Here is a 14,158-nt window from a genome sequence, read left to right as displayed (position 1 = left end):
GTTCTGGCGGTGAATTGTGTTGCAACACGCGCAGCACGTTAGAGAAGTATAAACCAAAGCGAGTCCGTCGATGCAGCTGCGTGGCCTTCCGCGGTTGCAGTCGCAGGACTATAATTAGGCCTTAAGTGGAGAATCTCATGTTGTGTCGTTCATTGTGAAAGGCAAACCGCAGAAAGTCGGGACCCAATTGTGTGAACTGTCTTTGGGCCTCATGTCCGAAAATGGCGAGAGAGGCCTCTGATGAAACATGTTTGCCTGTAAATGAAGTTGATCCTGGCTAAAATGTCATCATCTGGAAATGACAGTATCTGTTAATCGCATACATGTACACACTCCTGGTAGATTATGTTGTAATATAAAAGTAATATTTTTGTTTTGCATTCCTGGTTTAGAAAAATAAAATAAATGCTAGTATAATAATTTTTCAGACCTTTGGGGATTTTTGAGTCTGAACATAGAATAACGGCAAAGTCCAGGGATGTCATCCGAGTGCGTGTATCTGGAACACACCAAGGAACACACCCTCTTATTCTTCTTTAAATAGCCGATGGACTCATCTTTCTCAGTAGTCATGAACCGTCCAACTAATGAAGAAAAAGCTTGTCTTAATTAAGGGCTGTATAAACAATATAGAATGACATTGTACTGTAACTGTATAAAAGGGCGTGTGGATAGAGTCCCAGTTTGCTTAAAAACCCAACTCAGTCCAACACAACACTGCAGGTAAACACCACACAGACAAGACGCATTGGTGTCAGACAGCTTACACAAAGCTAATAGTTTCTATCACAGCAGCAACAGCAGTGACAAATGGGCTGGTTCCGCCCCATTGTTTTACACTTTACTCATGCTGCTCTTAGACCTGAGTGATAGAGATGCACTTGCTTTTATCATCACCTTTAGATGTGAAGATGGTTTTTCACAAACCAGTGTTTCCCTCAGGAGTGTGTCTCAGAAGGAGTCAAAACCCCCACCCAACAATTCAGATTCACTATACAGGCCAAGTGAGAATAACTAACACACCGCCCCTTACTAATAATTAAAGTGAACTGAGAGAAGGGAAGGGATTAGTTTCTATGCTCCCAACTTCAGCTTTTTGGGGGGTCAAATGCAATTAATGTTTCATAACAAATACTACTATGTTGACATCTACAATATCTACAATTTACTTAATGGAAAGATATTTTCTTTTAGAATTGATGAAGAAAAAAAATTTGTTCAGTTTATTGACTCACTAATTTATTCCTCACATGTTTAATCGAGAGGATGAGATCAGAATTAAATTAAATGATGAGACACTAATAATTATAAAATAATAATAATTTCAATGAGTGCAGTGTACACTTTTTAACTATATTAATTACAAATACATATAAAAAGTGTCACTAGAAAATAACGAAATAATGGACTTTTTCTTATTGTCTGTGTGTTTGTGTGTGTGTGTGTGTGCGTGTGTCACTTGTAGTTCCTGTGTATGTGTGTTCAATATTGCCTGTCATCACTCCAAATTTAGAGATCTGAGTTGGGTGGTCAAGGTCTGCAGCCCAACCATAAAAGACACAGGGTGGGAACACAATAATAGTGTGTGTGTGTGTGTGTGTGTGTGTGTGTGTGTGTGTGTGTGTGTGTGTGTGTGTGTGTGTGTGTGTGCCCTGAAACACACAGTGTTTTTTGGTTGGCTTTTCTAGATTTGATGAGACCAGTTTGTGTAGAGCTGACCCACAGTCTCCATTCCTCTCAAAATTACTTCAGCTACATCAACTCCCCAACCTTTTAAATGTCACGTTCACTGTCCACATGCATTACTTTAATTTAGAAGTAGCAATACAATAAGTACATATACACAACTTCAGCAAAACTTTGCGAGAGGCAGAGTGGACTGCTTGTATTTGACAGTGAGACATAATAGCAGCAACAACTAGTAGGCTTAATTGATGGAGAAGATGGAGAAGATGGAGAAGATGGAGAAGATGGAGAAGATGGAGAAGATGGAGAAGGAGAAGGCGAATGAACAAACTATAAACATCTAATAGAAAACTACAGGCACTGATGCTGTAATCAAATCTACATATGATATATAACTGTCAAAGAAGCTGCTGGTAGTTTTCTGACAAGAAAATATACAATAATACCGTAAATGATATATAGTTTATAATGACTGACAACGTACAGACAGACTTTAGCACTTTGCCTGGCATGGGACTGGTGAGACTGGTGGTGTCGGCTCACAGGCCACAGATTAACCTAAAAGCTGTCTGAGAGAAAGCAGTTTTCTGATGGAGAGAACAAACATTTGCATGGCATCATCTCCTGCCGCTTCCACTCAAGTTATGCAGACATTTTTTCCGACAAGCTAATGAATTTTCATCTTTGGCCAGAGTTGTTAGCGTTCTTTGACGGACAACAGAATCGGTTTCATTCACAATGATGGCCTGATTCAATGAGGCCACAGGGGGCAACAAATAAAAGACTCCTCATGTTCTCAGCAGTGGAACACGTCGTGAAATAATGTCAACTCTGGTGACAGAGAACAGGCCGCGTATTGACTGAACACAAAGGCCACGTTGACTGGTTGCAGTAAGTGATCTATAAGCAGCTGTTATCATTGTCTCATTGTCACAATATGCTGATTCCAGAGGACAGAGGAATTTGTGTGAATATATTTGTGTGTGTGTGTGTGTGTGTGTGTGTGTCGGTGTGGACATGCTTGTTCAAATCACACCTTATTTGTGTGCGTACTTCAGCTCATGTGCATTTGCAGGCGTGCTTCCACCTGTGTACATGTCTCTGTTTGCATCAGTGTTCATGTGTCTGACATATTTGAACATGTGGACAGCAAATTGTGGACAGGCAGAGAATCCCTTGTTCCCTTCAGAGTCATTTGGCTGCGGCTGTTAGAATGGCATGATGAAGCTGGCTTGACTTCTCTGCAATGTCAGTCATGCACATTTTAAACAGCCCGGGAATAATGTTGGCTTTATGTCCGAGGACCAGCATCACATGCAAATAAGATCGCAGACAAACAAGGTTTCACATCTTTGTCCTCAGAGAACACATTATTCAAACAATATTGTTTTATGTTACTTAAACTCAGGATGGTGAGATGCCCTTTGAGCAGAGTTCTACAAAAGTTTGGACAGTGGAGTTAAATCAGAAAAAACATCACTTACATGATTGTTGTTCTTAACTAATCTTCCTTTTGTTCAAAATAAGTTGATCATTCTTTTTTTTTCTGAAATCATTATTGAACCTAGAGTCGGCTTGCTTCTGTGTAGGTACCATTTAGTCGTCATCTCAAATGGGACATGCCCAAATTTCTTTACACTTACACCTAGTGTGACACCGGGATCTTGATCATTGGAGTAAGCTGTTACTGTATACTAGAGACTGCTGGTGTGATTACATAGGAGGATGGTCATGTCTTATTGTGGATGGGATGACTAAAACTTGTGTAGAGTGATCGTAAAGTAGGGACAAAATTACCCCTTTCCTGCTTCCAAATCTCCACTAAAATTGTACGATTTATTTTCTGACATCATGATGACGTTGAAGGCATCGTTAATACCATATGATCATGATTTACTTTTTGATCGATTCACATCTTAGGTTACCTATATCCAAAAGGATGCAGAGATGTATGATTGTTGCTCTATTATTATTATTATTATTATTTGTGTTTCCCTCAGATTTTTTATGTTGAACATGACTTTGATCCTACATTTGGTGGAAAAAAATACCCTGATAGCGCGACAATGTGTGTGTAGTGTTTAGGGTGATTGAATTACAAAAAAAAAATCTCCGATCCGATCTTTTGTGCCTGTGTCAACCATAAAAGTGTGTGTATGTATGTACATGTGTGTTTGTGTGTGTGTGTGTGAACCTATAATGAACTAGCCTCATTATTTCTCAAGAGGATATTGCTTGCTTTGTGTCTCCCTCACTCATCTTTCAGACTGAATCATACATAATGCAACACGCGCACAAATACACTAAGCAACTACGGACACACACACATAGACACACACACAGACACACACAGACACACACACAGACACACACACACACACACACACACACACACACACACACACACACACACACACACACGTAAGGAGCTACTCAAACCAAAACCCACACACAACTGTATGGTTTAATTGCACTGCATGTGAGTACACACAGAGACACATGTGCTAAGTAAAGTCCATTTACTAAGAGTGCTTGTGATGTGGATGAGTCAGTCCTTGGTTTTGTTGCTGGGTTAACAATGCTCACTTCCCTCCGCTCAAGAGGCCAGTGACCAGCCCCAAGCCGCTACGACAGTCTGACAGCTCAACTCCTCTTTTGCTTCATGGGGTTGGGGCTTCGAAAGATTCATCAGCATTCAGAACATTGAATCCTCGTATCACCAAAACTAGACCTGGACTTTGACTGCAGGCTGTCTATCCACACACGGCAACTGGGCCCTTTTATCAGATCTTATGTTTGTAGGTTCCTGTGCCCTAAACCTGGTGGTAAAATAAAATAAAAAGGGAGTCTTGATTAACAATGAGTTTGTCACACAATATAATTACCTTGTCCTTGCCTTCCGCAACAATCCATGAATGGTTTTCTGATCAACAACCCGATCTGAGGGATGACAAAAACCATTAATTTGTTAACTTTTTTTATTCCTGAGTGTGTTCTGTTTTACCCTGTTATGGCTACAGAAACCTACTGTTTACATACATTATTTATATATACTAGAAGAAGCACACAACTGATAAAAAAAGCTTTTCTCCTCTTAATTCATTTGGAAGAGAAAATGTGTTGAAAAGATAATTTCCATGGAACAAAATGGTAAATGGATGTATTCATTCATGCATTCATCCATTCATTCACGCAGTACTTATATATGAAGCACTTTTTCTATCATATTCCATTCATAACACTTTAGCACAGCTGTCAGGGTCAATATGGTTCAGTATCCTGACCAGGCATATTTCAAAATGCAGCCTGGAAAAGTCAGGGATCCACCACCGGAGCCACAGCTGCCCCTGAGATGTTTTTATTTATTCTTATCAACATGTTCAAGATTCAAGATTCAAGATTTTTTATTGTCAAATGTACAACAATAAACTTAAGCAGTCGCTGGCAATGAAATGCTTGAGTCACAGGCTCTCTTCTAGCAATGCTCAAGTAATCACAACCCAAAAAAATGTAATAGAAATAGTATAAAATAGAATATCAACATTTAAAATACAAAATAATATATATATTTATTTATATATATATATATATATATATATATATATATAAATATATATACTTACAGATGAAGGGAGAAATAAAATAAAACAACAATAGTGCAATTTGTGCAATAGTGCAAATATGCAAATATGCCATGGTGCTGGTTTGGTGGAGTTATTGCAGTTCAGAGGAGTTTAAAAGTCTTATGGACTGGGGGATGAAACTGTCTCTGAGCCTGGTGGTGCGGGCCCAGATGCTGCGGCATGTTGACAAACTGATCCAGTATTTATTACTACATTATTGACAGGTGTCATGGTGTTATCCCATTACAAGATGGTACTTTCTCTAATATCTTGGAATAGATGGAAATGATTGAAACAGAGATACAGTGACTCACACGTGAATTAAAACAAATGTGGGCCAGGAGCAAAACTGCCCCTTTCCTACTTAAAACCCCCTGCCTCAAACATTTTTATATTTATTTTATGATGATACTAACACACTTTATTCATGCTTTGTACATGTTCTGCTCATGTTTGTCTTGTTCTTAATTTCTAGTGATATATCGTCACTTTATCAATGTTCTCTTTAACAAAGGGGAGAAATGTGGGAAATTTTGATATGAGTACAGTTTCATTAAAATTATAATTTTGACCAAACTCTTATCTTTCTTTTTATTTATTCGATCTGTTAGTGTTGCACTGATTTCATCACGGACACTGAGAAAGAGGCAGGCCTTGAATCATGTTCCTGAGCTCGGGTTTCATCTTAATCTTCAGTTTCATCTTCTTCTTCCACAGGTGCTGGTATAAGCATACATAGGTTTTAGACTGTGCGTTTGGTTAAGAGATGCATCTGCCTCCCTGCCCAGTCAAACAGAGGATATTTTGGGAAGAGTAAATTGTCCACACAAATCTTACAATAGCAAATATTTGAAGGATAAAGAACAGTCTAGTGTTAAAGTGTTGATTCATGTTTTAAATAAACTTGTGTTTGTTGTCTTTACAAAGCAACATTTTTATTGTTGGGAATTCTTAGCATGTAGATCTCAATAATAGTTATGATTTATGATTGTGAAATATAATCATTGAACAAAACTTAATTAGTTGGCAAAATAAACTTGAGATTGATAGTTTTATTGCAGTAGGTTGCCTTGAATTTTTTTGTTTACCCCAACTTTTTTTTTTACAGTTATAATGAATTTATAACAGCCAATGGAATATGAATAATCCCTAAAAATTTCACAATATTGGCACTAAGTAATGAATCATAATTCCCTACTGAACTTTGGCAGCAAAAATTTGATTGTAATTAACAGAAAATCAATTGGGGCCTGTACGCTGTAGATATAAGGACAAGCAAATGACCACATACATTTTTATGGTCGAGGTTTTCTGCAGTGTTGGATATATTTAATACCTTTTAGGTTACATGACAAGAAAAAAAAGAAACCTGAGACCTTTTTAGTGTCCACTCCTCGTCAGTAGAGGGTGCTCTGTTGACACACAGCTTTGCACAGGTAAACCAGAGATCTCCTGTCACTTGGGTCAATTTTGTGTGAGATCGTTTTGTTTGTAATTACATTTTCCCCTTTGCATTTGATTTAGTGACCTCCAAGAAAAACATATCTCTGTTACCTTAATGGGTAAAAGCAGCTGCATGTCACCATCATGTGTTTGAATGGCAAAATTGTACTGTACAGTGGTTTAAGTGGCCAAAGGCCTGTGTGAACAGGTGGGTTTGTATTATTGTATGTGGTCACACTGTGTCTGATTCAATGAGCCAAAAAGTATGCAAAGCAGGTGTAAATAGACTAATAGGGAGTACACACTAAATAAACTTTGTTCTTCCTGGTCATTTTACTGAGGTGGAGCCTGTGGTTGTTGGAACTTTCCTTCAGGCTGTATGGTTTCACTCTTCAGTTGCAGTTGGTCAAGATTTAAGCAACAAAACTAATTGATTCAGTTTAATAAAAAGAACCCTGTTTGTGTTAAAATAGAACATTTTCACAACATTACCCTCATTCAAACTTCTCCCAGGTACCAAACCTGCCTGAACAAAAAGACAATTCAAACATCAGCCGTGGAGTTCAATGACCTGTGTGGCCTTCCCCTCTGCAGCTCTGTTTCCTCCTTAGGACCTCTGGGAAATGTAGTCTCAATGATATGCTGGCCATGCTATATATATAATCTATTGAGTATGTTGGTATATGCTCTAATCATCTATAATCACAGAAACATGTCTGCCATAGTCTGATCACACAGTGCTCCACTTATCATGGGAATGTTAATGAGATGTGAGATGATACTTCCAGATAAAACTACACGTCCCAGGTTGCTCTCGGCCTCCTGCGCCTGCTCAGTGAACACGAAAGAGAGGAAGACGGTGGAAAATGACCGCGGGGAGGCTCTCATCCAGAGCTGGAATCAGACGATATCACAATGAAACACGTCTTCATTTGATAAAAACAACACCCTCGTCTGCTCTGAGCGTCCACCGACCTGCCCCGGAGGGAACCTGCTGACGCTGGAGGTTCCACGGGCTTTGATTCCTCGTGTTTGCGTCGGAGCCAGGGACACACCAATAACCGTTAGTTGTCCTCACCCGCAGCCAGAATGCCGCGGGACAACAAAACTCCTCTGATCCAGAAGATAGCGAAGCAGGCCTGCATCACTTACAGGGGCCTCAAGTCTTCGGCCGACGTGGCGGACACACAGAGCGAGCTCATCTCGCTGGTGACCGCAGTGCGGGCGGCGGAGCTGAAAATCGCTCCGCGGAAAAGCAAGCCCAGCTCCGGGGCGGCGGGGCTCCAGAGCCCCCCGGTAACCTACATGCACATCTGCGAGACGGAGGTGTTCAGCATGGGGGTGTTCCTGCTGAGGCCCGGCGCCTCCATACCGCTGCACGACCACCCGGGCATGAACGGGATGCTCAAGGTCTTTACACCGCCTCATGTCTGCTGTGTTGTGGCTCCACACACACACACACACACACTGTCTGTTAGGAGACTTGTGTTCGAAAGGGTTAAAAACCAAAGTATGAGGAGTGGGACCATCTCATTAGCTTCGGGAAACTGTTCATAGATGAAGTTGTACTGTTTGAATTTGTGACCTTTTGCATTTCTGATTAACATCAAGTTGACTATTATATCAGCGCACAGATGTGTCTGATCCTCCCTGACATCCATGTCTAGGGTCACAGATGTGGGAAGACAGTTCAACGTGAACTAAAGATCACCTCTAATGCACACAAAGCTCCAGCAGCTTCACCATTTGTCAGTTGTTCCGGGTGATTTGTTTAATTTGCATTTTTTCTTTGGAAGTCGCTCAACAGAAATATGAAATCAACCCAGTGATCTCAGGTTATCAGTTTATTTTGTGGCATCGTCTTGAAGGCACACTGTTGAAAGCAGGCTTTTATATCAGAGGGATAGTACACAGAACACTTGTGGAGTCTCAGGGGTAAATTTAAGTTTCAAACATAAAGAAAACAACAGAAAAGGGTTACGCTTTGGTCATCATTTACTTCCATCGTTTTCGATTTGGTTGCAAAACTGTTTACCCGTGAGACTCCAGAAGTGTTTTGTGGACTCAAACCCCTCACCCACCCCTCCATCAGCATAGTGGTGGGTAGGTGATGTGTGCATTTCAATTTTTGGTGAACTTTAATGCGCTCACATTGTGCATATATTGTTCTTCCTATGCACGTGGTTTGTCATGTGACTTACGCCCTGTCCACACTGAAGGCCTGCTCCCTCATCATAGGGAATATCGTGGGTCAAAGTTCACTGAAGTTGAACTCCCTGCAAAGCCATTCTGTGATTCGCCTCGCCATAGGAAGCAAATATTTTATTCAACAACAATAATAACAGTGGCTATATGTGCGTTTATCTATGTTTGTTTAGCACTGTTAGGTCCAATTTCAAGTTTGCAACCAAATTTAGCATCACTCTGCCACATTCCTGACATTGACAGTGATTGAATTCTTGAGCCACAGTTTATTCCCCTTATATTTGACTGATGGTTGATATTCTTTATCAACGCCTACAGCCCTGGCATGCTTGTTTGAGCATTTGTAGGCGTTTTGTGTTCTTGTCTGGATGGAGATATCATGTAAATGATGGTTGCTTGGATTTAGGGTTGAAAATATCTGTTTGAGAAATATCTGCAGAAGCCTTGAGAAGATATTAATCAGACACTAATCAATCTGAAACTCCTGTGTCCTGTCTCTGGTTCAGGTTCTCTACGGGAAGGTGAGCGTCCGCTGCTTCGATAAACTGGAGGATAACTTGACTGTCAGCTCCGTCCCACCTCATTTTGATCCACCACTGGCCCCGCTTCAGACGGCTTCCCTTTGGCGCTCCACCCTGCGATCAGTCGCAGAGTACTCAGAGAACAGCGGGCCGTGCCTCCTCACTCCTCTGAGGGATAACCTCCACCAGATCGATGCAGTGGAAGGGCCGGCTGCTTTCCTGGATATCCTGGCACCGCCTTACAATCCAGATGACGGGCGGGACTGTCACTATTACAAAATCCTGCAAACTGCGGCAGACAGGGAAATGGATGGCAAGATAAACGAGGCGCAGCAGGGAAAGGATAAGGAGAAAGAAGAGGAGACCTGGCTACTTGAAGTCCCTCAGCCAGATGACTTCTGGTGTGGTGGGGAGCCCTATCCAGGCCCTGTGGTTTCTATCTGAATGATCAGTGCAGCCTATTGCAGTCAGAAGGTTGTGATGTCCCCCTTCCACACAAAGGTCAAACATGAGGTTCACTCTTACCTGGAACTCAAAGAGCATGAGTGCCTTGCTAAAGGCACTAAAGGATGCTACAGCAGGGCAGAAGCTTACAGACACAGGGGCTGTGAACTTTGACACCCCACCTAGAAGAGGGACCGCTGGCCCTTCCATCAAAAACTTAAAATGACCGTGTTGGTACTGCTACAAGTTCTGACAGCAGAAATCCAATTTCCGAAAGAATGAATGTCAGTCTGACGTCCTGTCAGTGGTGGGGTGTCACCAGGGTCTCTGATTTGTGTCCTCACACATAATGTCTGTCTGTACTGCAGAGGACTGCCACATTGTGTCTTAATACCAAAGCCTGTAACTCCAATCACCTGCCTTATTTGTGAATACTGAATGTATGCTTCTTTATTAGTGCCGTTTTTATTGTACACACTAATTTCTTTTTCCAAAGTGCACACATCATATATATATTAAATATATATATATACTTTAGCTCTATTTTATATGTGCTTAATTTATTCCACATGACATAGTTCCTACACAGGTCTGGACAGTTAAGGGAACAAGCTGATGTTCAGCTGATTCTACAGATCTGGTCATGCGTTGTCATTTCGGCTCATGTAATTGAATGCAGTGATATGACCTATGTGATGCATCACATTAAAGACAGAGAAAAATCTGTCAATCCAGTCTAAAAGTAAAGTTTTACATTTTACAAAGGAGGCTGTGTTAGGGAAAATGAACATTTTCATGGTGTAAAGCAACAGGCATCTTCACTACCTTTTACATGTAGATTGATTAACATTACATCTTTCCTGTCTGTATGTTACCGAACTGTAGTTTCACTCTTTTGCCCTCAGTTAGACTCGGGTCTAAGTACCAGTTTATCCACGATTCTCTTACTTTAATGAATGTATGTGCAACAATAAAGTAGATGAAAACTCTCGCGGTGCGTCAACTGTCATGGTGTCTCTTACCACTCGTCCTAAGGTGTCACTTTTTTATCTCTGTAAATGTTTCTCGCCACTTGTGCACATTGTGGCTCGTAACTTAAATTTTGTATTACATTACAGTTTGCTGACGCTCTAAAATGGTAGAGCGCTCGCATGCTAAGCGAGCGCTCTACCATTTGAGCTAATCCCCCAGTAAATATAATACACTAATATTAATACATAAATAAGTTGTGAGAAGGGAATCTGGTAAGTGCTGTTACATTTCAGGGAATCTGGTAAGTGCTGTTACATTTCTGAAGTTCAACAAGTATGTCTGATTCTTCTGAATTGTCATGATGAGCTCTCAGATAAAGCTCTTCACAGCAGACGCTGACGTATCCTAACAGGAATAAAGAGTTGCAGTCACGGGCATCAATGATAGAACTATATACCCACTGAAGCCGCTTTTTCTTTCATTTAACCCTGCAGGAGTGGATTCAGTCAACCCACCCACTAGCAACAAAAACCACAGAGCAACCACACAATCATTCTGCAAGGGTCTTTGACACTATTGTGTTTCCGTAAATGGATAATTGAGATTTCATTCATTTTTGAATAACAATTTAATATTAAAATTTAATTTAATACCAGAGTGCTTTAATAATTTTTCGCTATTTCTGAGTCACATTATGTTTCTAGGGCAGAATGTTGGCATGCTGGTGTGGTGGTTAGAACTGTTGCCTCAGTATTCCCAGTTCAATATAGTGATAATATTCATATTTGCACCTTGGGGATGGATCCAGGGATGGAGCCAGGGTGCTGAAATCTGATTTATCCACGAAATGCCCCTGTCCTGTCAGTAGTCTTACATAAATATAAATCACATTTATTTTCTAAGCATTTTTAACGTGCACAATGGGTTTGAGCAAGGAGCAAGTTTCAAAACATACTCAATGATATTAATATTTGCTTAAAACTATGGAGCTAACAAGGAATGACTTCAATGTGCACCTTACTTTATCAGAAATTTTGTACATGTTCGACATATAATTTGACACACTATGTAATTTTGGCCCCTTTATAGCCCCTGATCGCGAAATCCTAGACCGCCACTGCTGCAACTTGGACAACTACACACTGATAGTGACTGTATAGGGATATTGTCACTAGACAGTGCAGTTATAGTGATGCTGTCAGTCCTCTCAGTGGCTGTGCAATTATCCTCAATTTCCAGTGTGAAGTCTATCAGGCCAGTTTATCAGTGAGGGGAATATTTGTGGTGCAGCTTGATGGAAGTTGGAATCAGAAGAATAAAGAGGTTATAGATTAGCCCAGGCCTCACCAGAGCATCTCAGAAGCAGACGTGGGACACTGGGAAAAGTCTTTGTGTTCAGTATTCTCCAGAATCAAACAAGAAGATTGATATCAGTCTAATGTGTCAAGTGCAGAGAAGGGACATTTTCAGGCTGCCTCCGACAGAAATCGAAAACATCCGCTTCCAACAAATCCAGAAGGACTTGATAAACAGAACTAAATTACTGAACAACACAAGAAGTTGTCTCAGTGCTCCATTTTGGTCACAGACAGGGAAATTTTCTATCAGACATCAGAAATTTTCTATCAGACCCACAGCCTGTGACAGAGTGGCCCTGGCCATTGAGAATCCTGGGACGAATACCAGTGGGCCACCACATCGGGGACCAGCGGACGGCTCTGCACCGTCTCTTTAACAGCGCTCTCTCTGTGCCTGCAATTTGGTCTGTGTATCAGACAACAATCAATTAAATAAAACAAAAGAAAAAACAACTGGTCGTGATATTGCAGGTACAGAAAATACAGAGCCGTTTCTTGGTAAGTTTCATGCTGATATTTGTTCTGATTGCACACTGTATTTATGTAACACACACTTTGACATCAACATGAAATGCAGGAATGAGTTCACACAACCATAACACACTGACTGTGGTTATTAGTGGTCCCCTACTATTTATCCTGGGATGTTTAGTTTTAGGATCAGTACTGAATGATCACATCAAATATCTCCTTCACAGCAGCCCAGTAACCTGGAGCCTGTGGTGCTATGTTAACCACTGTCACTAGAGTTTATCTGACCTGCCTCCAAGAGCTTCACTTTCATATTATAGATTATGGATTAGAGTGATGGCATTAGACAATGACACAGATATGAACATGACAATAAATACAATCAGCAACTATAACACATTTAATGACTGCACAATTCAAAGACCTAAAGCGAAGGTTCTGGTACGCATTAGGAATGAAATGCCAACATACACAGTATCAGAAACTTTTAGAGCCCCAATTTCATATTATATTGTGATAAATTGTTTGACAAAGTTGACATTCTTGCCCATCATTACACAAAATGTAAATGATGGGCAAATGATTAATGGTTAAATCATTTACCATTTACAATTATTTTTGCCAATTTAATAAAAATCCAATATAAATGTCTCTCAACTAAAAAAAAATTATATTTTCAGAGACTTTGCTGAATAGCTCAAACTGTTCATGTGCTTCCTGCTGGTTTGAATCACCCTCGACATGAGCCCACAACCTGACAGAAGTTTACAAACTGACATGGTTTAGAAAGGCGCACACCTGTTTACAGTCTATGGTTTACACACGGCCCCACAGTTCACAGGAACTCTCTGTGAACCTCTGTGATAAAAAACTTTGGCGAAGGTATAAAACCATTACTGAGGCCAAGACTGTCACTGTCAGGTCAAAACAATGTTTTATTTCTTTAACTTGAGTTGTAGAAATCTGGGAAAACTAAAAGTTTTTTAAGGAATGAATGTCAAATAGCAAGTTTAAAGAATTATAATTTACTCAATAACCTAGATATTTAGGATCTCTGTACTATTTATGGAATTGAAGGTGAGTCATTTCCTATCACAATCACCACTGAGTCACAGAAGTCATGTCCTCTGTCAGACGCTCTGGAGTTTGTGGGTTTAAGTTTGAATTCTACAATTGTCTCTTTTTTAGGCTGCCATTATTTTAGAATGTAATAAAATGAATAGCAAAGTAATTAAAAGCGATTAAAAATGTATAATCTTTCCGATACGATTCAGTATATCTTTGCCACAATTTTATACATTCACAAGGCAGCACACATATTCAAATATATGCTATTGAATACATTGAATACAATATATTTTTTTTATTGGGGAGGGCGAGGCTGCATTAGATTTATTTACTATTTAGCCGACTGTTTCTAAAGTCTTTGCAGTCA

The 14,158-nt window shown here is 40.2% G+C and overlaps 1 protein-coding gene across 1 annotated transcript; it reads left to right on the top strand.

The window, feature by feature from the left end:
- Nucleotides 1–7,575: 7,575 nt before the first annotated feature.
- Nucleotides 7,576–10,913, top strand: adoa (2-aminoethanethiol (cysteamine) dioxygenase a). The gene is made up of 2 exons (XM_062378577.1): nucleotides 7,576–8,162; nucleotides 9,464–10,913. Exons 1-2 carry the CDS (start codon nucleotides 7,842–7,844, stop codon nucleotides 9,920–9,922), a joined length of 780 nt encoding a protein of 259 aa, XP_062234561.1. The 5' UTR covers nucleotides 7,576–7,841; the 3' UTR covers nucleotides 9,923–10,913.
- Nucleotides 10,914–14,158: the final 3,245 nt, after the last annotated feature.

The sequence above is a fragment of the Platichthys flesus genome, chromosome 20 (genome assembly GCF_949316205.1).
Source record: "Platichthys flesus chromosome 20, fPlaFle2.1, whole genome shotgun sequence".
Lineage (NCBI taxonomy): Eukaryota > Metazoa > Chordata > Actinopteri > Pleuronectiformes > Pleuronectidae > Platichthys > Platichthys flesus.
This window is presented reverse-complemented; position numbering and strand designations above follow the sequence as displayed.